This window comes from Leguminivora glycinivorella, chromosome 17 (assembly GCF_023078275.1).
Source record: "Leguminivora glycinivorella isolate SPB_JAAS2020 chromosome 17, LegGlyc_1.1, whole genome shotgun sequence".
Lineage (NCBI taxonomy): Eukaryota > Metazoa > Arthropoda > Insecta > Lepidoptera > Tortricidae > Leguminivora > Leguminivora glycinivorella.
In genome coordinates this window covers 6,371,338-6,398,351 of record NC_062987.1, presented here as the reverse complement: position 1 = coordinate 6,398,351, position 27,014 = coordinate 6,371,338, and the positions used below count along the sequence as shown (strand labels likewise).

Below are 27,014 nucleotides of genomic sequence, written 5' to 3'. Positions count from 1 at the left end.
CGCGTGAAGGTAATGTGTAATTTATTCGTTCTGCGTTAATAATTCTTTTCAATACTAATTAGCGGCAGGTATAATCAGTGTCATTTGATTTATTATTTATTAATCAATATTTATTAAGAAGTAAGTAAGAATTTTTTGATTCTTGACATTTTAGGGAATATTATGGAGTGCCCTACAAATTCTTAACATAGATTCCCAAAAGGCATATCACTTATATTCAGTCAAGCTCCGTGATTGTTGAGACATTTAAAGCTCGGCCACACATGCGCGTTTTGATAGCGTAGGCGGAGCGATAGCGGAGCGCAACGATAGCGGTGCGCCGGACGAACGCTGGCGTTGCGCCCAGCGGACGCCGGCGGGAACTAACGAGCGCGGATTGCGAGCGGAATGCGCGCGAATTGCGAGCGGAACGACAGCGTTCCGCCGGCGCACCGCTATCATTGCGCTCTGCTAACGCTCCGCTGACGCTACCCTATCAAAACGCTTTATGTGTGGCGGAGGTTTTAGGGTTAGATCTTAATTGGGATTTGAGTGCAATTTGAGTGCAGTTTCACCGTTTATATGTAGCTGTTTACAAATTCAGCTAGGGCTTGAAATGCCTTAACAAACGGAGCGTAGCCGTACCCTATGATAAGTATGATACCTACAAATATAATACTTACAATATTGTAGTCTCACGGGAATTTAGTTAAAATTAGCTGCAACCAAAGGAAAATAAAAGGAAGAAAGCAAAATAAAATACAGATTTGAACATATTTTTACTATAATTGAATAAAAATGCAGATGGAAATAAGGAAAACTTACAAGAAAAAAAATGTCATATACAAGCTTTAGCCTTAAATTTTTTTTTGTCTAAGAGAATACGTAGTCAATTTTTTGGATGGTTAAGATTAAACTTACAATGGAATTAAATAAAAAAATTAAATACTTAATTACAACTGACATTGGTAGGTACTAGAGTTAAAACCTAATGCCTGTTTTTATATTAAATGACTCATGATATATTACTAACATTAAGTTAAGTATGTAAACTTATTACATAAATGTCTGTTTAAATACAAAAGAAATTAAATAAATCAGCTTTAATGGTTTATAATTCGTAATGAACTGATAATAAATAATATTCGTGAACTTTATGAAAAACGCTTAGAACTAACTTATGATTAGGTACAAAATTATTATCTTTACGTGGTCACCATGCAACGAATCGCTAAATACGGAGAAAAACTGAAACTAATAAACTATAGGAAAACAAAAATACCACCATCTCGGTATATCATGATCATGATAATTAAACACAAAACCAAAAACGGTCAACATGTTCGTTTATTGATCATACAGCATCGTAGATCTGACAAGTATAACAAAATATGTAGTATTCATAAGTGGCGAGAGTACAGTCTCTTGGTAAGATTCGAAAGCGTATCTGGCTGCTTCTATCAGAATTTCTCCTAATCACTTACTTGGTCCCTTAATTAAAACATTAAACTTTGTTATATAAATATTATAAAATATCACACTTTAAATTCAAAGAAAAAAAACTATGCTAAGTCGAAACTAATCACCTTAGTTCCGTCAAAAATACAAAAGTAATAACTGTGCCAATTTGAATATTTTATTCAAAAGGAGACAATAAATAAACAATCAATCTATCTCGATCAACTAAAAATTAAATATTATAATCGATTTAATTTGTTATTAAAGTAAAAGGCACTCTGTGGGTGCGCCGCCGCCTCGGCAGCGGCGCCGGCCCGCGTACGGTCGCTTGAACTGAGTTGTCGCTTGTAGTAACTTCATGCAGCTTATTGTTGGTACGAGTGTACGCGAGTCCTCGGGAGTTCGGCGCGTCCTCTTGTACTTTTTGCAGCGCGCCCGGACGCGATCAGTTCGACGTCGAGGCGAGAGGGACCAGAGAGTGAGGCACGAGGTCGAAAAAAAAAACAATAACGAAAATCCCAAACAGGTTTCCGCTCGCAGCCGGTCCTCCTCGCACGACGCGAAACAAAAAACCCCGCGGCGGCGCGCCGCGGGATTCACCGACGGCTCTCAAACGGGCTACGGACGATTGGGATCGCTAGCGGTGGCGGTTAGCGACTACTGCTACTAGACCCTGTGGCCCGTATCAGAGCTTTCGATATGCAGATGGTAATTACGGGCTAACGGATGTTGTGTTAGGGACGTGAGGCGCCGAGCTCCCGACGAGGTTGCGACTGATTGCGGCTCTGCCGGGGATTGACTATGTTCACGATGGTAATTGAGGTTGAGAGGTGAGCAGTGCCGGGATCAGTCGACTAAGATTGGTACAGCGAGACGCCTGGTGCGTCCGTGTGCGGTGTGGTATCGCAACTACTAGTTACACAATAATTATTACAGTTAAAGAGACTCGAAATAAATAATAAATTATTATCTTAAATCCTTAAAAATAGATCACGAGCGCCTCCCCGCGGTACAGAACCGAGCGCGGTTAGGCAGTACGAAATAAATAAATGTTCTATATCTAACTTTACAAAGAGACCACCGCTCGGCGGAGGATCGCTATGGGAAGACTTCCGCGAGCTACGCAATAAATATCTAATAATAGTTATAAGGTGCCATTTACAAGTGCGTGCCGATAATAATAAAGATGTACTGTTCGTAAATCACTTAATTCACACCGCAAACTTTAAGACGCCAGTGAAAACTTCGTTAACGTTATATATTACAGGTCGAAGTATTTAAGAGCATCGGCAAACTGGAGATCATTCGTTGAGCGGGTGTGCGGGACGGCGCGGCGCTCGGGCGCGGTCTGGAAGACGTCGAGTTTAGGCACTACGGTGACGGACGATCCTTATTACGCTCGGTATAAGTTAACTTAGGACTAGGCGGGCGGGCGTCTAGGCGATGACGAGGTCGCCGAACGCGTTGGCGAGGCGGTTGAACACGGGCAGCCTGTCGTCCTCGGGGTCGGGCGACTGCGAGCCGCGGAAGGCGAATGCGGGCGGAGACACGGCCGGCGGCGAGTGCGGCGACTGAGGAGCGATCGGAGAGTGCGGCGAGTGAGGCGAGCGCGGCGAGCGGGATCCGTCGCTCATGTACGAGGCCATCGAGCCGCCGGACGACAGCGACGCCAGGGACCCGCCGGGAGAGGAGGGCTCGCGGCGTCTGGCTTCCTCGGCATTGTGAACGAAGTGGCATCTGGGCCCGTAAGGACAGAACCCTACAGAATGGAAGGTGCGGCAGAGTTCCGTCTTGTACTTAGGATGGCGCTGGAGGTTACGGAGTTCGCGCATGCCATGTGCAAACTGGCACTTGTCACCATATTTGCAGACGCCCGCCTCTTCGAAGGGGCGGCAGAGTTCGGTCTTATAGCGGCTGGTGGCCGGCGGCGGGGGTGCCGGCTCGCTGGTGGTGCGCTCGAGGCGGCGGTGGCCGAGTCTGTCGAGGAAGCCGACGATGGCGGCGCGGTGCGCCGGCACGGAGGCGGCGCGGCTCAGGATCGGATGCTGCTCCCAGCCGACGCCGCCGGTGGCGCCGACGGGACCCGTGGCGGCAACTGTTGTGTTCATCGACTGCACTGGCCGAGATTGGTTCTGGAAAGATAAGACAAAAAAACATTATAGTCGAGTGTCATTACTATTTACAAATTACAAACAATGAATAGTCCCAACTTTGAACGATCCGTTATCAAGTGCAAAAGAGGGTTTAGGACCTTGCAAGCAGAGAAAAATAAACACAAAGATAGTGAACCTTTTTTTACAGATAATTTACTACCTACGTTCAAGTAATAAGTCGAGCTTTGGTAATTTTGGCCCTTATGGTGTAAGATTTACAAATCACGTCTGCAGGGTTTTACAATATTCGTCGTACTTTTTTTGGTTGATGAAAAAACGTACACAATCAGGCCAGAGGGTCGGGTACCTGCCAAAGTTAACAAAAAAGACACCCCAAGTCGGTTTAGTCGTTTACCTGCTCGAGTTCACCTCGTTTTCACTAATGGTCTCCACATTGAAATGGTTTAATAATTCCAATTAACTGAGCCTTAAGTGGTGGAATACTTTTAGAGCCCCAGGGTGAGACGAATTTTAATGGTAACCGACTGCGGAGACGGGGCGTCCGAGCCAGTATCCTATCATGAATTATTTATTTCTGTAAAAATCCTTTTTATAAATGGACCTCAGGTTCGGTAGTTTGTGAGTTTAGAAATGTAAATGGTGGATTGGTGCATTTGTTTTCACGGAGCGTCGAACTTTGGTGGAAGCATCACCATAACAATGCTAGAGCTCATGCGAGAGGCAGTTGACACGCGGGCACAATCGCGATGATTGTGCACTATTGTTCTGTAAGCGCGGCCCGTCGCCGTTGTGAGGAATAATTGTCGCCGCGCCGGTGCCAGGCGCCGACGCCTCTCGCGACTCGAGGGGCAACGGTCGCATGCATGCTGCAACCGTCCTCTTACCTAACAGTAGCCATGCACCTCTGCATATTATTCTAGCTAAACCATATAAAGTTACAATTAAACTAATAGATCAAGAGCCCAGGCCCGCCAGACCTTCCTCAAATTCTCAAGGATGAAACTTTGGGACAATGTAGAGTTCACATCGGCGTGTAATGTGTGCATATTTTCTAGTTCGGCCCATCGGCCAATTTTTTGCTATCAAGTGATGAAGGTGAAAAAAAAAAGTGCTTACTTTCCTTAAATTCTCAAGGCTGATTTTTATATATGTGTTAGAGCACGTTGTTAGAATTTGGTTATCATCAATGCCAGACCGTTTCCGCCGGCCATAACTTTTACCAGACGCGACAAAGATGGCAAAAAACGACTCTAACTTACCTCATTTTCTTAAGCCTGATTTTGATATATGATACGCAGGGACCTATAACTAGACCGTTTGTAAGCAGCCAGACCAATCGGATGGACCCAACCATCCGCCAGACCGACTTAAAGTTTCGATATGAGCATTAGTAGAATTGAAATATTCCGGGTCTATAAAAGCTAAAAACTTGAATTTTCTACATTAAGCTACGTGTATATTGTAAACTTGACGTAATAAGCTACTTTCAAAAATTTTACTTCTAAGGAAATAAAAAAATGAAAGTTTATATGTGGTGCAAGATTAATTTTAAGCTATGAATTTTATTTACACTGCGTAAGTACATGTGTATTTTATTATAAATATAACTTTTACCAGACGCGACAAAGTTGGCAAAAAACGACTCTAACTTACCTCATTTTCTCAAGCCTGATTTTGATATTATGATACGCAGGGACCTGTAACTAGACCATTTGTAAGTAGCCAGACCAATCGGATGGACCCAACCATCCGCCAGACCGACTTAAAGTTTCGATATGAGCATTAGTAGAATTGAAATATTCCGGGTCTATAAAAGCTAAAAACTTGAATTTTCTACATTAAGCTACGTGTATACTGTATACTTGACGTAATAAGCGACTTTCAAAAATTTTACTTCTAAGGAAATAAAAAAATGAAAGTTTATATGTGGTGCAAGATTAATTTTAAGCTATGAATTTTATTTACACTGCGTAAGTACATGTGTATTTTATTACAAATATAACTTTTACCAGACGCGACAAAGTTGGCAAAAAACGACTCTAACTTACCTCATTTTCTCAAGCCTGATTTTGGTATATGATACGCAGGGACCTGTAACCAGACCGTTTGTAAGCAGCCAGACCAATCGAATGGACCCTACCATCCGCCAGACCGACTTAAAGTTTCGATATGAGCATTAGTAGAATTGAAATATTCCGGGTCTATAAAAGGTTTTCACCTTGAATTTTCTACATTAATATGTGGTGCAAGATTAATTTTAAGCTATGAATTTTATTTACACTGCGTAAGTACATGTGTATTTTATTATAAATTTAAAGAAGAAAAGTAAATTAAACTTTTTTTTCGATCGTCGAACAAGGTGGTTTAAAATTAGTTTTAAGATCGATCCTTTTTAATTTGTGGGCGAGGGACCTCAAACTATGTATAAAGGCACTATGTGTAGGTATGTTGCATATAATGTCAAATCCCTCGCATACTACAAAAGTTATTTAAGCATTTATATAAGTTCAGTTAAAATGAGGTGGAAAGTTTAAGTGTATATGTTGTGTACACACGTAAAGTATTCTAAACTTTTTATAACGGCATACATGTATTTGAAGAATGTACTCGTGTCTGAAAATTCAGCATCTCCGACATGGGTTATAACGGGGTTGATGATGTTCGTATTGAGTACAAATGTTTAAACTTCCTAAACTTGTAATTCTAAAGTTCGTCACTTAGGTATGTTACCATGTTTTGTAGGAGAAAGGAAATTCGTTTAGTTATATACCGTTGTAACATTGATTAACTTTCATTTTTTTATTTCCTTAGAAGTTAAATTTTTGAAAGTCGCTTATTACGTCAAGTATACAATATACACGTAGCTTAATGTAGAAAATTCAAGTTTTTAGCTTTTATAGACCCGGAATATTTCAATTCTACTAATGCTCATATCGAAACTTTAAGTCGGTCTGGCAGATGGTTGGGTCCATCCGATTGGTCTGGCTGCTTACAAATGATCTAGTTACAGGTCCCTGCGTATCATATATCAAAATCAGGCTTGAGAAAATGAGGTAAGTTAGAGTCGTTTTTTGCCAACTTTGTCGCGTCTGGTAAAAGTTATATTTATAATAAAATACACATGTACTTACGCAGTGTAAATAAAATTCATAGCTTAAAACTAATCTTGCACCACATATAAACTTTCATTTTTTTATTTCCTTAGAAGTAAAATTTTTGAAAGTCGCTTATTACGTCAAGTATACAATATTCACGTAGCTTAATGTAGAAAATTCAAGTTTTTACCTTTTATAGACCCGGAATATTTCAATTCTACTAATGCTCATATCGAAACTTTAAGTCGGTCTGGCGGATGGTTGGGTCCATCCGATTGGTCTGGCTGCTTACAAATGGTCTAGTTACAGGTCCCTGCGTATCATATATCAAAATCAGGCTTGAGAAAATGAGGTAAGTTAGAGTCGTTTTTTGCCAACTTTGTCGCGTCTGGTAAAAGTTATATTTATAATAAAATACACATGTACTTACGCAGTGTAAATAAAATTCATAGCTTAAAACTAATCTTGCACCACATATAAACTTTCATTTTTTTATTTCCTTAGAAGTAAAATTTTTGAAAGTCGCTTATTACGTCAAGTATACAATATACACGTAGCTTAATGTAGAAAATTCAAGTTTTTAGCTTTTATAGACCCGGAATATTTCAAATCTGCTAATGCTCATATCGAAACTTTAAGTCGGTCTGGCGGATGGTTGGGTCCATCCGATTGGTCTGGCTGCTTACAAACGGTCTAGTTACAGGTCCCTGCGTATCATATATCAAAATCAGGCTTGAGAAAATGAGGTAAGTTAGAGTCGTTTTTTGCCAACTTTGTCGCGTCTGGTAAAAGTTATGGCCGGCGGAAACGGTCTGGCATTGATGATAACCAATTTTTAACAACGTGCTCTAACACATATATAAAAATCAGCCTTGAGAATTTAAGGAAAGTAAGCACTTTTTTTTTTCACCTTCATCACTTGATAGCAAAAAATTGGCCGATGGGCCGAACTAGAAAATATGCACACATTAACCGCCGATATGAACTCTACATTGCCCCAAAGTTTCATCCTTGAGAATTTGAGGAAGGTCTGGCGGGCCTGGGCTCTGGGTCTATAATTACCATAGCGGCTTGATGAAATGACGAGAATACGTTAGTGAATGGACTTTGTAAGACATTCAAGTTTGGCGTGTAGCGAGACGCGGAGACAATAAAGCGACCCACGCAAGGTTTCAAGGTTTCGCAAGAGCACTTAAATACGAAGGTTTTACCAGATTTGTGAGCCTCGAGCTCGGTGAGGAGAGCGGCGCGAAGGTCGGGCCGATCTGAGTGACGCGGAACATGAGCTCTATACATAATTTATGATACGGCGCATCTTGTATGCGGCCTCAATCGATGTGAATGACATGTCATTGTATATTCTATTCGCCTCCGTCTCGTCCGGGGATCGTAAACACGCAAACACTTGTGTTTAGGAATACGGCGTACAAATGATATTTTGTTGTGATTTACACAACTGGTTTACTCGCATAAGTTATGGGGACATCTTTAAATGTATGATTGTGTAGCATTTATCTTATGTCTACCTTTGATATTCAGAAAAATCTGAGGAAGGATATGAAATTAGAGCAGAGCAGCATAATGGTTAACTCAGTTCCGTAGTTATTACCAAACGGTAGGCAGGCAATTACACGCGTAGCTTTTATTGGTGTACGTATATACATATGAGCAATTGAGCACCTATTGTTCTCCGTGGGCAATAACCGCTAGTAGTAAATAAAGGTTCCACAATTAAGTGACTGTCCTACATATAGCCTATGTAGCTGCATAGCTAGGTCCGTAAGGGTCTCCCCAAACTTATCGACGCGAAATCAGCTTTAGTCGTCAGTATGACTATGCGTATGCATGCGTTTAGCGACGACTACGCGTAAGCGTCTTCATACTACCGAGCAATTTTTGGTCAGCTAGAGCTGATTCCGCGTCCGAAGACTCCGAAGTCCGCACCGAATTCTGTATAATAATAAGAATGAATTTAAAATAATCTACCTCTCTTTGGTAAACATAGGTCGCAGCTAATGAAGTCTACAAAAGCTGGTTGGACTAAAGTAGTCCAATATATGACAATTTTTTTAAGACGTAAAAGCGTGATGCGTGATAAATTCGAGCAAGACAGAGGAAAACCTTTCAACATATAAGACAAAGAAACGTTACCGTTGCACTACTCCTAAAACGCCGAGTGAACGACCGACGACGAACGGAATTGATAGTTTAGAATATATATCTGTCTATTGAAACAATATAGGCCTGTCAAAGGCGAAAGTGTAGCAAACAAATGAGCGTGCCGGAGCCGTGGCAGTGCAAGCGCGGGTGAAATGTTGCAGTGAAAAGCGCAGGGGTTAAGTTGGTGTCCGCCAAGTGTCGAAGGAAAACGACGGCCAAGGCGTAATTAGAGAGTTATTAGAGCAGAACATTGGTTAAATGTTGCTTGCTTTCCATCGGACGTTGCGCCCGCGCAACCGAGCTCCAGGGAAAATTGTAATCACTGTCGATTTCAAATGGCCGCGGTCGTTGCGTTTCAAACTGAGGGCATTCAGCCGCGGCCGCTCGGCCCACGGCTCGGGTGTTTATTGTAATCACACTAATACTAGATATTAGCCTCATCACCATATAATTTACATAGTATTACTTATTTAAACAACAATATGCCTCCTGCGTGCAGAGAGTAAATAATATTTTCCCCTCACTAGCTCGGAAACACGTGTTTTGTCCTTTAATAGCAGCGGGTAAAAACGCATTTTATCCACTAGTGGGTAAAGTAATTTGACCTTGAATAAAGTCAAATTAACTGCTTTAAAATTGATAAAAGTAGGTGAATCTAGTAATAAAGATGATTTACCACCTGTGGAACTACTGGAAGCAGTGATAAACGCATTTTTTGCGTTGTAGTTTCCTCGCTATAGTGAGGGGAAAAGTTTTGTGTTACACTCGGGTGCAAATGTATTTTACTTCTCGTGTGTTAAAAAACTCGCAAGTTCAGGATTCTATTCTCGAACCACTCGCTTCGCTCGTGGTTCAACTATAGAACCCTTTCACTTGCTCGTTTTTCAATTCCACACTCGGCGTTAAAATACAACTTTGCCCCCTTGTATAACAAATAACTATTGGCTGCAAAGCGGTTGTTTGAAGTTTTGTAACAGACTCCGATGAACGTTCGAGTAACGTCACGAGTTCGTGTGAGCAGTTTTGGTTAGCGAGGCGTGTTGTCAACGAGATAAACACGCGGCTCGAGCCAAAGTATTGTTGGTACAGTTCGTTAGATGTTTGCTAGCTCCGTATGCAAGCTAGGTTGAAACTTAAGCACGCCTCGAGGTTATATTAGCCGAACAGCAAAACGTTTACGGAACCGGTATTGGTTTTGAAGTGGACTCTTTTGCGGATGACATAAGCGTCCAGAATTACAGTGACATTAAATGAAACGAGCAAACATTAGAGCTCTATTCACATGGATGAACTGAACAGAGGCCAACGACTTCAGCAAACGAAAACAAATGTGCCACGAGCCGGCGAGCGCTCTGTAGACACAGAGTCGAGGTGCAAATACAGATGCACAAGACATTCGTTAACAAAACGCCTAATGAGAATAGCACAAATAAATAATTAATTAAAAAATATTTACAGATGTGTGTTACTTTGTGTAACATTAAAAGAGATCTGAATTCTTTATTACTTATGTCGTTGAATGCCTTTAGGTAATTCGCATTTAGGTACAGTATATGTATATTGATTTTATCGGAAAGCTATTAGGTTGCATATGTGTAACACTATCAAAAATACACCGCCGATTTTGATAAACACTTTAGGTCAATGATCTTTGAAACACCTCTAACTTGGTAGGTATGGTAGCTTGCATATTTTACGCACACAATCAATGACAATTCACACCTTTAGTAAGGTTATGTGAACTGGAGATCCTTCTAAATATATTTTTTGGTCGACCTCTTGAGATCATCGGCTTATTTACAACAAAGAACACGAAACTGGGTTGCAGTTGTCAGTAGGCATGGTTTAGCAATTTAAATAAGCAGAATATCTTTAGCTCCTAATCTTTCAGACAAGATTTGACGATACTGCGAATATTTAGAGAAAGCAAATGAAATAATGATTAACTGCTAAAGATTCATACGATTAATCATTATATTTGCAGAAGAAAAGCTTTCTCTCAGGCTACACACTTTTCCCTAAATTATAACAGTAAAGTAAAGAAATATTAACATAACAGGAGAAATTTCAAAGGGCTCTAACGATTGAAACAAGCATTAAATCGAGCTAGCCGGCCGAGGGGCCGCCCCGCGACAATTGGACGAGCTGTATAACTCTCGAGAGAACTGCTTAATTGACCGTTAATTGCTTTTAATCAAATGCGTTCTATATTTAAATGAACTTTTAACGATTTTAACGCTTGACCAGCGACACGCACCGTCATGTCTATACTACCACTATAAAGTTAACTCTTGTGTTACTAGAATCATATTTTAGTCTCATGAGTGCTAAATTGGTAACCGTTAAAATAATCGGCAGTAGAAATTGGTCCATTTCTTTGAGGAGGCAGAGGGTCTTGTCGATTGGGCCCATCAAGTTTATTGAATGATTGCGCGAAAATAACCAGTGTCGAGATGCTCGGCCCCTCCGAGTCTCCACAACCTCCCAATAATGGCTGTGTAGTCATTAACCTTTCAGTATTTCGCCTCGCCCCTGCGAGCTACGTCTCGAACAATAACTTGTTTATTTCGATTAGCATTGAGGAAATTTCTTGGCTTGTTGCTATGAATAAAGACAAACTTACATGCGCTCGAACCAACAAGCAATATTTGACGTAATCGTTTTCTATAGAACGTCTTCCTACTCTTCATGTACCGACTGCATATGCATAATATGCATGATTTAGCTCTTCTATTAACGCATAGATATATCGCATATCGTAAAACGAGATATTTAATGAAATTTCCGTTTCGTATCAAACTTAGTAACTGTAGTAACCGCTTCAGTATTATATTGGCCCATACAAACATATTAGTAACTGTAGTAACCGCTTCAGTATTATATTGGCCCATAATACAATCACATAAAAGTGAACTAAGTGTCATCTGACCTGGGTGAACAGAGTCGACTACAGGAGTTGTTTTGTTACAAGTTGTGTGATTCCAAAAATATGATTTTGAAAAATACGGAAAAACAAGTTTCTTTGTGGTTAAATAGTAATTATAGTATCTCCCTCAAATTAACGTAAACACGACTGGCATACTGCAAACACGGAATCACAACAAAGGCCGTTATTGTGATTCACCCGATGACAGTGCGCAGTTTGGCCTGCATTACAGCTATGATTAATTATGTGACGCATTTCACAACTCGCACAGGTTTGTTACAATTGAAACAAAATACGGATCAAATAATAAATAAATAAGGCCTCTACAAACGTGGAAAGAGTTGAAAATATGAATGTACCAGAATAAAGATATGTACAAGAAAACGTTTCATAACAATTTCCATAATTATATTTGGATCGGAGATATGGATCAACGGCATTCAGTTTGGTTAGCGCTTCTAGAATCTGATAAAATTGTCAATTTCTTATTATTGTACATCTACATCCCTATTATAAGTTCTCTATAATAGGTTTAGGAGCGATAAGCAAATGGCATATCGTCACTACTTCGAAAAAAACTTGTATCTTCTTCTGTCAATGAAAAGAAAATTGTAGTAAGTATGTATGGAATGCATAGACTTACATACATACATACAATCACGCCTGTATCCCATAAGTAGGCAGAACACTAAAACTATAAAGCTTCAGGCCACTCTTGGCAAATAAGGGGTTGAAAGAAAAGAAACTGTGACATTGCAGTGACAGGTTGCCTACTTCGCCTAAAAAAACCCATATGTATCTTCTTCTGTCAACGGAAAGAAAATTGTAGTGAAAGTATCACCACATGGAATGCATATAGACTTACTGGGTTTTAACTTTGAGGAGAAGCATGAGATACGAGATTTTTTCAAAGTAGTGACGATATATTAAATAAATCTGTATATTATGTTTTATAATATAGTGCATTCGTAATATTTTTTATTTTTAAGATATTGACAATGGCAACCGATACTCTTTAGAATATTCTGTTACAAATAAAGAATAATTTGCGATGATGATGGAATTCATCGATTAGTCCTTTTTTTCGTTTCAAATATCGAACGTTTTCAATCACTTGTTGATGACTTACCTGAACAGACTGTGTCTGTACAAGTGTACATATTGTAAAAAACTTCTTATATGGATGTATATAAAGTTATGTATATTGTATGCACATAATAAAATTATTAGGTATTAAGAGGATACGGTAGCGAAAATGCTAAAATGGAAAGGGCCCCCCTTTCAATTTGGGAATTTCAGTTAAATATACTAGATTTATCGAAAAAAAAATATCCATTAAGAACAACTCAGCTCAGTTAAAAGATATTGCGAAAAAATCTTTAAAATCGAGGTTCTGCTCTCGACCGTTTCCTCCTTCAAAACTTATTTAAAAGGAACAAAATTTGAGAATCTGAATAACAATGAAATAATCTGTGTCGGAGACCGTTTAGACTTTTTGGCTAATTGTTATCGATCTTGAGTATCACACCTTTGTTTGAGCCACAATGAAAAAGGCGGTTTTTGGAAATTTTTGATTGGCTCTAGTCTTTAAAAAGCAGAATATCAAAAAAATCAAAACGGTCCGACACAAATAAAAATAATAACAATCTGTGTTGAAAAAATCATTGCTCTATCTTCAAAAACCAGGGAGGAAATAGTCGAGAGCGTTTGTATGGAGAATTGACCCCTACCGTATCGTCTCGTCTTAAAACACCAGTCTCTCATGATACTCCTGTCTATGATACTTTCCTCATGAGAGTTTTCGGTAACTTCTGAGAATGTTCTCGAGAACGAGAATTTATCAGAATACTTAGTAACTTCGTAGTTTATACCATGATTTCGTCGGACTCAGCAAGTCAAGACGTAGTCCCGTTGTAGTGCGCTGGCTTCGTATGCCGATGTTCTCAGGTTCGATCCTGACAGCGATCTTTTTTTTTATTTATATTTTGACATGACCATATCAAGATCCATCAATCAATTAAGAAATAATAGTTCGGTACCTAATTTAAAAAAGTCAGGACTAAAACTGTGAAGTCTGAAAGTAGAAATGTTCCCTGAAGTATAGTGAGAATTTAAGCAACTTATTGGTAACTTATCACTTGTCAACAAAATAGCTAACTGTAATAGACAATATTATATGTATACAATACAATACAATACTCTTTATTGCACACCTCACATAGTTTACAAGTAATACACAAGAAACAAAACAAATTAAACAGAGGTAACAACAGGCGGTCTTATGTATAATAACATATAGTTTTATATTATGCCCATTTAAACTTTATTTCTAGTATATTCTCTCGTTTAAACAATAAATTTCATATTGCAGGAATGTTCTGCGAACATTCTCAAGAATGTTTCCGCTTTTTGGGAATGTTCTGCAATTTCTACATTACTACTCCTGTCACATAAGTAACTATTATACTCTATCTGAGTTTTCCTAAGCCTTTAGTAAGTACATAGTACCTAGTTGCTCTTAAGACGCTACAGGAGCGAAAATGCTAAAATGGAAAGCCCTTTCAATTTGGGAATTTCAGTTAAATATACTAGTGTTATTAACTAGATTAATCGAAAAAAAAAATATCCATTAAGAACATCTCAGCTCAGTTAAAAGATATTGCGAAAAATCTTTAAAATCGAGGTTCTGGTCTCAACTGTTTCCTCCTTCAAAACTTATTGAAACGGAACAAAATTTGAGAATCTGAATAACAATGAAATAATCTGTGTCGGACCGTTTAGATTTTTTGGCTAATTGTTACCGATCTCGAGTACCTACCACACCTTTGTTTGAGCCATATTGAAAAAGGCCGTTTTTAGAAATTTTTGATTGGCTCTAGCGTCTTTTAAAATAAAAATAGCAAAAAAATAAAAACGGTCCGACACAGATAAAAATATAATAATAATCTGTGTTGAAAAAATCATTGCTCTATCTTCAAAAACCAGGGAGGAAATAGTCGAGAGCGTTTGTATGGAGAATTGACCTGAATCGTATCGTCTTAATATTGAACAAGTGTCGTAAATGTTATAAACCTTTCCTGCGTATGAACTAAAGGTTGAGTTTGTTTCGAATCGCGTAAAAGTTTATGCAATTTTCTTGAAACGCTAAACCGATCAGAACAGTATAAAACGCAGCATGTAATGGACAGTTTAGTGTTGTGTAATTATTTCCAGTAGATTGAACTATAGCACTCCTAGTTTTAATGCAAGCCCTCCCGACGTAGTCATTAATAACGCTATGCTCGGCCTACAGTACAGGCTATTAAAATAGACGCATTGACAATTATAGCGTATGGTCTCCCGCGGAGTTCAACTCGCCATGTGATTGTAATGAAGTGCAACAAATTTTATTATGTTACTAGATTAGTATGATCTCATAAATTACTCCTATGCTCAATGTGCTAAAACTGCGAATAGACTATTTCGCTGCTTGATTAAAAGTGCTATTTATAACGCATTAAGTAATTCGTATAACGACAGTAATCTAACTTTAACGCGAGAAGTAAAAGAGGCATTTACGAGTGACCGCTTATATTAGAAAAATTGTGCCCTTTTTACAGAAAGGTTGTTATATATTATTGAAAATCAACAGAATGGTTTACTTTTGGTGTGGTAGCATACAGCTACCTATAATTGTGTCACGGATCCAAATGGTTTGTTTTTTGAAGAATAAAACCCTCCTTTTGACGAAGTCGAGAAAAAAAGAAAGGTACCTACAATATTTATTACAGCTTTTAATGCAGTTTCTTAGACTGAACACTGAACACTTTGTAAGCTCGGTGGTTAGCATATTTAGTTAGCAACTGTTAGATGAGTAAGACCGGACGCGGCCACCGCACCGCTCCGCGCGCCTTCGCGCATGCAGATAGGCAGGCATCGTGATTGTCATGCCAGATCGAGCCACCTATGGTATATAAATGCCATCACATGTTACCCGTTCGTATTTATTTGAATACCGCGATTGTCTTTATACATTAGACGAAACAATGGAAATGTATTGTGGATATTGAAGAGCAAGGAAATCACGTACGTCGTCAGCAAGGACGAGGTTTCAAGAATTGAAGGTGTAAACGTTATGGCTATTGTTTTGAGAATTCACAGCATAAGTATGTAAGAAGCAGTAGCTTTTGTGTGGATCTAGCCGAGAGATACGGTATGCGAAAAGCGTCTAAAACAATAGATACAACGGGATTATATTAAATACATCCGTTGACAATTTGCCTTTCTTGGAACATAGTTGTCGATTGACGTGCTGAATGCGTATTGAAGACTACTTGAAAATAAAAATTTCTTGGATCTGCGTTCAATAGATATGTAGACATTAAGGACATCATATTTGTTTACTATAAACACTAAGTTCACATTCCGATCAGTCTGGCTGAACTTACTTGACGCAGACCAGCTGTGGATCGTTTGTGTTAGACAATATCACCGTTCCTACGATATTTTTCCCTTGGTTTATACGACAAAAGCGAAGACGTAGGTCGCCGGCGCAGCTTGGCGCGGTGTTTACTGCGCGCGCGCAATAAACCGGCGCGCCGAGGTGGTGCAGTCGGCGGCCGTAAAGCGAGTGTCAACAAAGGGCTCCGTTCGATGTTTACCCCTCGGCTCAAAGCGGAGGAAGCACGTCCCTGCCCAGGCCGCTTTTAGCACCTCCTTATTTATAGATGCAACGCTGCCCCGAGGTCGATTTGCAGAACCGAGCGAGTAAACAACGTTGCACTGTGGTGGTAACCCGCTCGCCGCTTTCATTGTTATGGATGATCTTATAATTCGATCAAGTTTCAGTTGAAATAGGCGACTACGTGGAGCTAATATAGAGGCAAGTCTTGATAGGTAACTAAAGAGATTTAGTACGTGTTGATTCAAGTTTCACCACGGTAAAGTTGTCATATTACTATATTTCCTAGTCTGACGAGCAAACGTTAAGGAAACATGAGAGTAGTTACGCGCAGTATGGTAGTTGGAATGTGGTAGATCCATACGGGTCGAATGACTAAAGTTACTAAGCTACCCATGCGTGTAGGCTACTAAGTAGGTACAGGGTCTACCTTTTACCCTCGCAGGTCGATTATAGTGAGTGTGTATAGCGTCAAGTGTAACGAAAAATGGGAGTTTAATGATGGCCTAGTCACCGCTTCCCACCAGGAACTTATATTACGAAGGTCTATTGTAAAATTGCCATACGTGGAACCACAAAGCTTACTTTTGCAAAGTTTTTTCGATTGCTAAAAATACTAAGTGGGCTGAAGCAGCATACTTCACTTAATTTGTATGACCAGCTTAAATCTGTTTACGAAGCCATGTCACCTTTGTGTGCCGACCATTAGTGGTGACTTAGACCCTTACGTCAGTATATCTGGTTGCAGTAATTCCTTTGTCCGTGCGATTTTTATTGTTACGTCAGCACCAGTTCCACTTTCCCCGCAAATTGTGTGATGTGTCATTCACGTTGTAAAACGGATAAACTGTTTTCCATGAAGAATGAATAGGTCTTGGCACGAGGAGGATCTGGTCCTTGCGCTGAATTTCCTGATTATAATTATTATGATAGATACCACGTTATATGTAAGCGTCAATAATGTATGTTAGCTGACGGTTGAAGTGACGGTAAAAACAAAATACGAAGATATAATTTTGCGTGCCATTTGTGGTCATGTTTAACCATTTATTGCTACTCAATGATAATAATGTACTACCTCATGTATACCACGTTTATCGTAATAAAGTAATTCATTCATACGATTAAGTGTCAAAAAGTTTGATTTTTTAAGTTAAAAACCAACATTTCAGGGGCCAAGTTCATGAGCATGAAGTTGCCTGTGTGGTGACGGGTTAAGATGCCTGTGTGGTGACGGGTTAAGAATTTCACCACCCCCTTTCTTCCCGTGGGTGTCGTAGAAAGCGACTATGGGATATGGGTTAAATTGTGGTGTAGGCGAGAGGCTGGCAACCTGTCACTGCAATGCCACAGTTTCGTTTTCTTTTAACCCCTTATTTGCCAAGAGTGGCCCTGAAGCTTTAGCTGCTTTAGTAGTTTCATGTGCTCTGCCTACCCCTTTATGGGATACAGGCGTGATTGTATGTATGTAAGTGTATAAAACGCTTACTTACGTGTTTACTCAATTTCCCGAGAGATGTCGCTTTTCCTTCTGGAAACTAGCGAACGGTAGTGCATTGTAGTTTTGTTATGATATTTGAGTTATTTTGTGTTCGGTGTGATTTGTGTGGAATTAAACATACTTTTGTTTATTATTAAACTGGGTGTTTAATTGAAGCTCTTCCTTTTCGAGGCCAGTGTCCAAGTTAAACATGGTCCTCCGAATCGGATAATAGAGCAGTTTTTGAAGTAGTGTCAAAGTGCGGCGGAGCCTTTCTTCGTCCAAAGAAGGAGAAGTTCAGTGAAGCAGCGCACAGTGGCGCCACCTAGCGGCGTCCAGGCTGAGTCACCGGCGGTGCGACAAGAGCGCATGCGCCAAGAGAAGGTCAACGAAGAAGGAGCTTTACGTCATCAGTGTCAGTGTTGTCAGTTCAGTGAGTGTGTCAAGTGCAAACTGTAAGTACATTTATTTAATTTTCAAGCAATTTTCAACCTTGTGTAAAAGAATTTATTTTGCTACGGAATTTTGAACTTTATTAACAAGAAGAAATTTACTTTGGAAAAATTCGGTTATTTACATGGACATAGAAAAAATTCGGATGTAGTTTGTATGCAAATTAGACTTAGAATAATTAGCTAGATTAGTAACTTAGAACAATTCGCAAAATCCTGTTGGAACGGGGGAATCCATGCCCGATTTTGCTAAGTGTTTAAAAAGTTCAAAGACTTGTAAAATATTTCATAATTTTAAATGTCAAAGACTTGTAAAATTTTCCGAAATTTTATTTTGATAGTTTTACAGTTTTTATTTTTATAGTATTTTTAAAGTTCAATTCAAAATCTGTTTTGTCTAAAGTTTGATATTTGCAAACATGGAATCATTGCTAAACTTTCAAAATGACTTGTCTAGTCGTATTTTTAAAGCACATGTTAATTTCAAAAAGTCTCCGAAAGCACGCATAACGGAGCATTACATAGAGAGTCGACTAGACACCCTAGAGCAGCTTTGGTCAGAATTCAGACAAGGTCATAAAGAGTTGATGCGTACATATGATCAAGCACTTTTACAAGCACAAAGCTATATTATTGAGGACACTTATGACAAAACAGAGGATGAATACACAGATTATAAATGTGAATTGAAAGATCGTTTGACTGATTTCCTAAGTTTTCATTCAAGTCAATCAAAGATCAACATTCAGGACAATACATTTGTAACAAAGTCAGATTCGGTAAAACTACCCAAATTAACCATCCCTTATTTTTCTGGCAAATACCAAGAATGGATAACATTTAGAGATCTATTCTTATGTATGATCCACAACAACAACTCCTTGGATAATGTGCAGAAATTGCAATATCTGAAGGGTTATTTAACAGGAGAAGCAGAGCAGTTGCTGCGGAATATACCGGTAACCGACTCAAATTATGATAGAAGTTGGAGTATATTAGAGCAACGATACAATAATAAAAAATACCTGTCACATTGTATCCTTAAACGTCTCCTGAGTCAAAAGCCTGCAGTCACTGAATCTCCTGCTCTTCTAAAGGATCTCTTAGACACATCAACAGATTGTTTGAGTGCATTGTCTAATTTAGGCATTGATGTTTCCACATGGGACATCATAGTGATACATCTGTTGAAATTAAAGCTAGACCCAGAATCACGTAAGCAATGGGAGCTTAATGTATCATCTAACTTGACCTCAGATACATTTCCTACCTTGGATCAGTTCAAAGAGTTCTTAACCAGCCGGTACCGAGCTCTAGAGTTTATTGAGCCGAGAAACGTCAATAAGGTCACCAGTGCTTACGAGAAACCTTCGAGTAGTGCAATCAAACAAAATGTGTTCCATATTGCTAGCGCGTCGGTCATAGCATGTGAGTTTTGTACAGAACCCCATAAACTGTGTTTTTGTAAGAAATTTGCCAAAGCGGACATTGTGAAAAAACACGAATTTGTTACAAAAAATAGGATATGTTACAATTGTTTAGGGAGCAATCACACTGTTAGATTTTGCCAAAAAACCACAAGCTGTCGAATATGTAAAAGAAAACACCATTCCTTGCTTCATTCAAGGGAGGTCCCAACTTCAGTTGCCATTTCAAAGAATTTAGGTCAGGTAACTGAAGGTGTCTCGGAAGAAGCCACACATGTATCTCCAGAGAACAACCAAACAGAGATCACGCCAGTAATCAACTGTCATGCGGCACAGATTGCTAACGAAAAAACGTTGTTGCCTACGGCCCTTGTAAAGACTAAGTCGCAGACAGGTGATTCACAGGTGGTACGCGCGTTAATAGATCAGTGCTCACAGGCTTCATTTGTCACTGAAACTGCTGTGAAGGCATTAGGGTTAAAGAAAGTTCCCATAGAGGGTTCAATTACAGGATTAGGTGGTGAACAGACCTCTGAGGTCTCTAAATACGCAGTTGAGTTGAAAGTTCAATCGCTCACCGATCCAACTTTCAATACAGTTTTGAAGGCTTACGTTGTGAAGAAGATCACTACTTATCTTCCAAGTGAGAAAGTAGTAGCTCCAGAGTGGGCGGCGTTAAAGTACATCAAGTTGGCAGATCCAGCTTATAGTTCACCCAATAAAGCGGATATACTTTTGGGAGGCAAGGTTTATTGCCATATACTTATGGATGGTCTACTGAAAGGTCCAAATGGATTTCCATTAGCCCAAAACACCACGCTCGGGTGGATTTTATCTGGCCCACTGGATTGATTTATTTTTCTAGTAGAGCTTTGAATCTTGTTTATTAGGTCACTTAGTTGTCAAAACTATATTAATGTATAATCCATTGCTTCATTTTTTTAGTTCACGTTATATTCTCGTAAACTGAAGATGAGGGTGTCTTTTGAAGGAAGTTAATACTCAGCCTCAATGGTTTTGGTATATTTTAGTGGTTTTTCGGTAGAATGATTGAAATAAATTCTGTACTTTACTTACCTAAAGTTTTAATTGATGTGTTAACTTGTCAAGTTCAAAACTGTTTTAGTTCATAATTATTATAGATATGTTGTATTGTGAAGATCAATCGTTTTATGTTCTGTTAGTTGTATTGAATCAAACATGTTAAAAACCGTACACACCAAATTTGATATGTATTCAGTTCACTTTTGATTTCTTGGTCTCTTCATGGTGGGCGGTCATGATGAAGGACATGTTGTCCTTGGTGGGCGGTATGTATAAAACGCTTACTTACGTGTTTACTCAATTTCCCGAGAGATGTCGCTTTTCCTTCTGGAAACTAGCGAACGGTAGTGCATTGTAGTTTTGTTATGATATTTGAGTTATTTTGTGTTCGGTGTGATTTGTGTGGAATTAAACATACTTTTGTTTATTATTAAACTGGGTGTTTAATTGAAGCTCTTCCTTTTCGAGGCCAGTGTCCAAGTTAAACAGTAAGTTTCATGAGTCAGAGATATCATGCTACTATTTGTAATCATTTTCGTTGATATATTTTATAGCTTGATATTAAAGATTACCAGTATTTATAATAATTTTTCACGTTACAAATTTTTATTTGAGAATTGTAGTCAAAGAAGATTGTATGTATGGCCATATATGTATGTATATGAATGACACAGATCTAATTAAAATATCAAAATACGCCCCTCTATGTTCATGCAATTAGTTGCAAGACTTGCAAGGTCATTGCCATTGCGTCGAAATTGCAATAACTGCCTTCAATTAACTAAATTATGTATTCAGGCTGTAATAAATTGGGGCGGTATTACAGAAACCTAGTTTTATTTAACTTCATTGGCTCTAACTAAAAGCATTATAAATTCATAATGCAAAGCGTCGATGAGTCAACTTACGAATGTCGTTATCATTAATCCATTGTCCGAGTAATCGGGGCTCACCTGCGAACAAAAGAAAAGAAATTGTTAAAATGGTACACTTTGAAGAGTGTTGTAATTATTTAGAAGATTAACTACATATATTAACCGTCAGGTATAGTACAGTACAGACAGTATCAACAGAGCTTTAGGAGGAATACAATTATGTAAGTAGGTACCTGCTCAAGAAGCTTATTAGGTGTGTAACCAAGGGGTTGTATGAATTTATGTTGAGATATTTTAACACCGCTGCCTGTGCAACAAGGACGAAAGATCAAGATGTATTTATTGGTTTACTAGCTTTTGCCCGCGGCTTCGCTCGCGTTAGAAAGAGGCAAAAAATAACCTCTGTCATCTTTCCATCCCTTCAACTATATCCACTTAAAAAATCACGTCAATTCGTCGCTCCGTTTTGCCGTGATAGACGGACAAACAAACAGACACACACACTTTCCCATTTATAATACTAGTATGGATATTATAAAAATATCCTGACTAAAGATGTGTTCAAGATCAGATCGATAACCCAAAACAAGCTGAGGACGACACAATGACGATACATTCTGAAATAGATTCGAAGTCATCCACGTCCTTGCATACCAGCGATTACGTTAAAAGTTGCGTGCATTACAAGTAGATGTAGCAATCGGAGCAAGTATAACGCTTGCTCCGTGGCCCGAATAGCTCGCGTACGCTCAACCGGTCTCCATCGAAAGTGACAGCACTTCCTACAAGAAAGTAAAACCGAGCGGGGAGCCGTTGGGAAAACTCGTAGTTACAGATAGATTTGTTATTAGAGATTCGTGATGCAAGGCTTCCGTAGTACCTAGGTAAGTTGCCATACCATAAGTTTCAGGATTTGCATGTATGGTGTAAGATCCTTAAAACTTTAAAAATCTGTTCTGAATAGGACACGGAGTAGCCCAAGTTGTATTACTGACATATTATCGAGTGGTGTTTGTTCCTAAGCTGGAGATAAAACTTTTGGAAGCTATACGTAACGATTGCTGAATAGCGTAACCTGAGTAACGGAGGGGCAAAACGATTTGTATTTATCAATATGAATATATTCTTTTCTAAATAGACGACGCCCTTTACAGAAACACAACTAGCTGAACTAGCCTAGCTTATCATTACGACAACATTGCTTGATCTACCGCAAAACCTAATCAGTTTTGGGTCAATTCGAAGCAAAACTGGTTGCGTCACTAGTTTTTTCGGCCTGTATAGATCTATTTTCCGCAGTAGGCAGACTCGCGAGTCTCGCGACCCGCACAATTAACTGCGTTAGTTGCACGTGGAAATTACTGACTACAATAAGTATTACACCACCGCGGTTAGACGTGCCGTGTCACGACCCGGGTGTATGTTTCGACTGCTTGACGAGTTGACAGTTTGGTGTAGCTGTGAACTCAAGATATGTATTTCAAACGCGTAATAGCAGATCCCTCTTATAACTGGTTGGCCTTAGTTGAGCGTTGAGATCGTCTGCTCTAGCAACACAAACATTGAAAATACGACTCTTATAATAGGAGTGGTCGTTTCCAACGCAACCGGGTGATGGTTAATTGAACCCGGCAGTTCACGGAGCCGAATACTAATTCAACAGGCTCGGTATCGAAGGAGTTTTTGCAAACTAAGAAACGAGTTTCGTGACTAGTTTTATCAAATGACAAGTATGAAAAATTGCCCGAAATTTAGGATAAGGGCATATGTCCTGTCTTTGTCGTAGTTTATTTCGTTTCGAGATTAGTAGATGACTTCATTACGTTTTTAAATTGATCTAGTAACAAATTTGAAAAATCTGAACGCTTCAAATGACGAGATCTTTACTAGGCGATCTGATACCATCAAGATTATATAGAAACTTGTGTTTCCATTCAGAGGCCATACCACGCGACCTTTGACTGGTGTCTCATAGACGACCATTATGATCGATCACGATCCTCAGTTATGAGAGAACTTAGTTTTTCTATAAAAACAGCTACACACACATCAAACATTGTTGGATGTATCGGACCGAGTAGCAAAATGAGGAAAAACGTTGTTTACAATGATGCAGGCATCAGAAGATTAATTCAAACTAATCACGACGAAGGGGAAGGAAGGCAAACTAACGATCATAATAATTTACTCGAAGCGTGAATGGAAAACACGAGTTGTTTTAAGTTAATTTCACAGATTACTTTTCAAGATGAGACTAGAAGTACTAGAACTTAATAATGTTTAACGCGACTCAAGCGAGTCACACAGCCGGCGGCGGCTTATTAACAAAAAGAAAATCTTTGACTCGTTCCCTGACTCAATAGAGGAGGAGTAAGAGACTCTTATTTTTGGGCAAATTTCCCTTCCTATTACATTATGATACATCTATTATAGTTTAATGTGACTATCGTCAAAATATTGCATGAAAACATTAGGAATATTAGGACCTGCATGCCTGGTATTACGATCCTCCGCCGACATGTTAGGTAATTATAAAATCTACAAAGACTTCTGGTGTGAGAAGACTGTCATTGTTCTGAGAAGACTGTCATTGGTTACCAGGTCTTAAGCCTTAAGACCTGTGTATGGTAACCAATGACAGTCTTCTTAAACGCTTTAAAATATGGAGTTTATGAGAGTTGTCTATACTGTGAATGAAAAACACGAGTTTGGTTAAGTCTGTTCGAGCAATCGGGGCCACTTGCGCTAATTAAACACTTCAATAGAATTGGGGACATTAATTCAGCTGGCGTATCGCGGCTGTTTCGTATTGGTAGTAAGTACATAAAAATGTATTAAATATAGAGAAGTCTTCTGGAAAATTACGACCTATTAACCAATATTTATGTTTAACGATTCAATATGCACATAATCATAGACATACATTTTATATAGTCTGTAATATCGCTAGTAACGCTAGTAGAAACACCTACCTACTCTCCGTCCAAAATGAATTAACTGATGAACTGATTTAAAAGAGGGAAACATTTATATAACGTCGATTTTTCGGCAAAGGTAAGTGATATGATATGACTAATGAGTCTAATGACTCTACCTAATATACAAAAAAAGGAGTTTTGGACCCAATGACCAGAGATTTGTTTTTCCGTATTTACTTGTTTTCAGGAAATTTCATGTATCATACGCGTATTAGGTATATAGTACTACACGTACCTATATCAATTAGTCGGAGTGCAACTGAACAAGTACTAATAAGGAAAAAATATTTTAATTATACATAAGCGAACATTGTCCCCGTTTTTGTCGAGCAATTAAAGTGATATAATATAATATGCCTATGTACACTCAAATGTGCCATTTGTATAGGAAAGAAGAACAATGAACTTAACAAAGAAGATTATTACTTCCTACCAAGTCGCAAACTTTCGTGACTTACATGTACTTAAATGAAGGTTTTGTTTCGCAAATTGTGCTGAATTGTTTCAATGTTTAGTCTAATACGAAATAATGCTCTTTGTATTGTATGTGTAGGTACTGAGTGTGGTGTTATATGTACTTTCATGTTGTCATTTCGCCTAACGGTTCGCTTAAGATCCCTTTTTACAAAGAAATATTGGTCTTGCTTATTCAACGATGCTTTATTAATTTTGTTATATTTTAATCAATAACTCGTATGTTGTACAGTTTGGCAAAAAAGAGTAGAAATGAAACTAAGCTTAAACTTAACACAGCAACACTTAACTGATCTCATTGAAAAGTGTCAAAATCTGTCAAAATAGTTGCCACATGCAAAACGATTTACATAGACGGAGGCGCCCCTATTAACTAAGTATTTTCTACTCTTTTTTGGCAGGCTGTAATGGATATGACATTGTAAATGAAAACTCACGTCCGATGACACTCAAACCTACTGTCTCTGGGACCGTTTTGCTCGCCAATCAATTACGTTTCTTCCAATTGGAGATCACTTCGATTTGCCTTATTGGTGGCTTGTGCAATGGCTTCTTTCTCTCTGTGTAAGAGTGACAAAGTGAAAAGAGTATTTAAAAGTTTTATTATTCGAGACCATGTAATTTAATTGTAGACATTTAATTTACATAAGTTCTCGTAGACATATATAAGGTCCTAATTTATTAGATGCAGATATTTTTACAGCTGATAGTACTCGGTCTCTGGAGTATATTAAACCGTGAAACATTATAGCTTTTACGATGTTTTTTTGGAAAAACGGAAAAACAAATTTGCTACGTAAAAACACCCTGTTTATGTGATTATTAAATGAAAACTCATTGAACAGATTCTAGTACCTCTTTTACGTACCACTTAACTGTAACTGGCCACTTCAATGACATGTGCAGTTTTCCCGCCGAACCTTTACGACATTTACAACAAACAATTGTTGACATGACAGACAGTGTTATTGTGACATGTGATAATGCACATGATGATTTTTTTTTAGACGAAATTATAATTAATTTTTTTGTTAGGAAAATTAAATCAAAAAAGTTACATGAAAAGATTTCTTAATTTATATTTAAAGTTAATTATTTTAATGTAAAGGATCATGTGTTAAAATATCTGCAACTAATAAATTAGGACCTTATATACGTATTTTTTGTACTATGCCGGTCATGCTGGCCATGTCACAAGATGTAATAAACAATGTACAATATCAAACAAATAAAAAATATGTCAATTAACAATGCGGAATCACGCCCCTATATTGCAACCTTGTTGTCAATTTACGACGTGAACAATATGTCGAAAGGTTCTATATCTAGATTTATGGCTAATTTATCTGAATTGAATACTAATAAAAGTCAATTTCATAATGATTCTAGTTTATAACGCCCTAAACAGGTTTTGCGGGATTGCGTTAGATTTATAGTTATAGGGCAGCGAGTTTGCCTTGTAATGACCGAATGCTTTATGGAAATTGCGTTACTTTACATTATAATTACTAACGAGTATTGTTACATAGCTGAGAATCGATAAGATCTTTGTACTGTACAGTCAAGTGCAAAAATAAGTATCGAAAAAATCTACTCAAAAATATGGTACTACCACAGAATATATAATAGTACAAGCGTTTAAAGTCAGACATTACTAGATGGCGTTGTAGACATAGCCTACCAGTGGATTGTATGCCGCGCGGTTTGTATGTGTGCGTGCAGGTGGTGCGCAATGTACGAACGCGCTGGGTCCGCTCATCAGTGTGCGTAGTCGAATGCACACGTGCTCACGATAATATTTGTTTCGTTGTATCTATCTACCTCTAATTATAGCTGTTGCGTACTTGCGCGACAGAGCTAGACTACATTTCTGTCGGCATATGGTGTCGACA

At 38.6% G+C, this 27,014-nt stretch overlaps 1 protein-coding gene across 5 annotated transcripts in view; it reads right to left on the bottom strand.

Annotated features, from left to right (window-relative positions):
* Window positions 1-745: 745 nt before the first annotated feature.
* LOC125235221 (protein TIS11) overlaps window positions 746-27,014 on the bottom strand; it is a 66,299-nt gene continuing 40,030 nt past the window's right edge. For 4 of the 5 annotated variants that reach the window (XM_048141704.1, XM_048141701.1, XM_048141702.1 and 1 more), the window contains 2 exons: window positions 21,704-21,748; window positions 746-3,569 (listed from right to left, as the gene is read on the bottom strand). In XM_048141704.1, the coding sequence (XP_047997661.1) occupies window positions 2,874-3,569; window positions 21,704-21,748 (741 nt within the window). In that variant the 3' untranslated portion in view covers window positions 746-2,873. The remainder of the gene's footprint in view (window positions 3,570-21,703; window positions 21,749-27,014) is intronic. The other variant, XM_048141705.1, reaches the window with a different exon arrangement.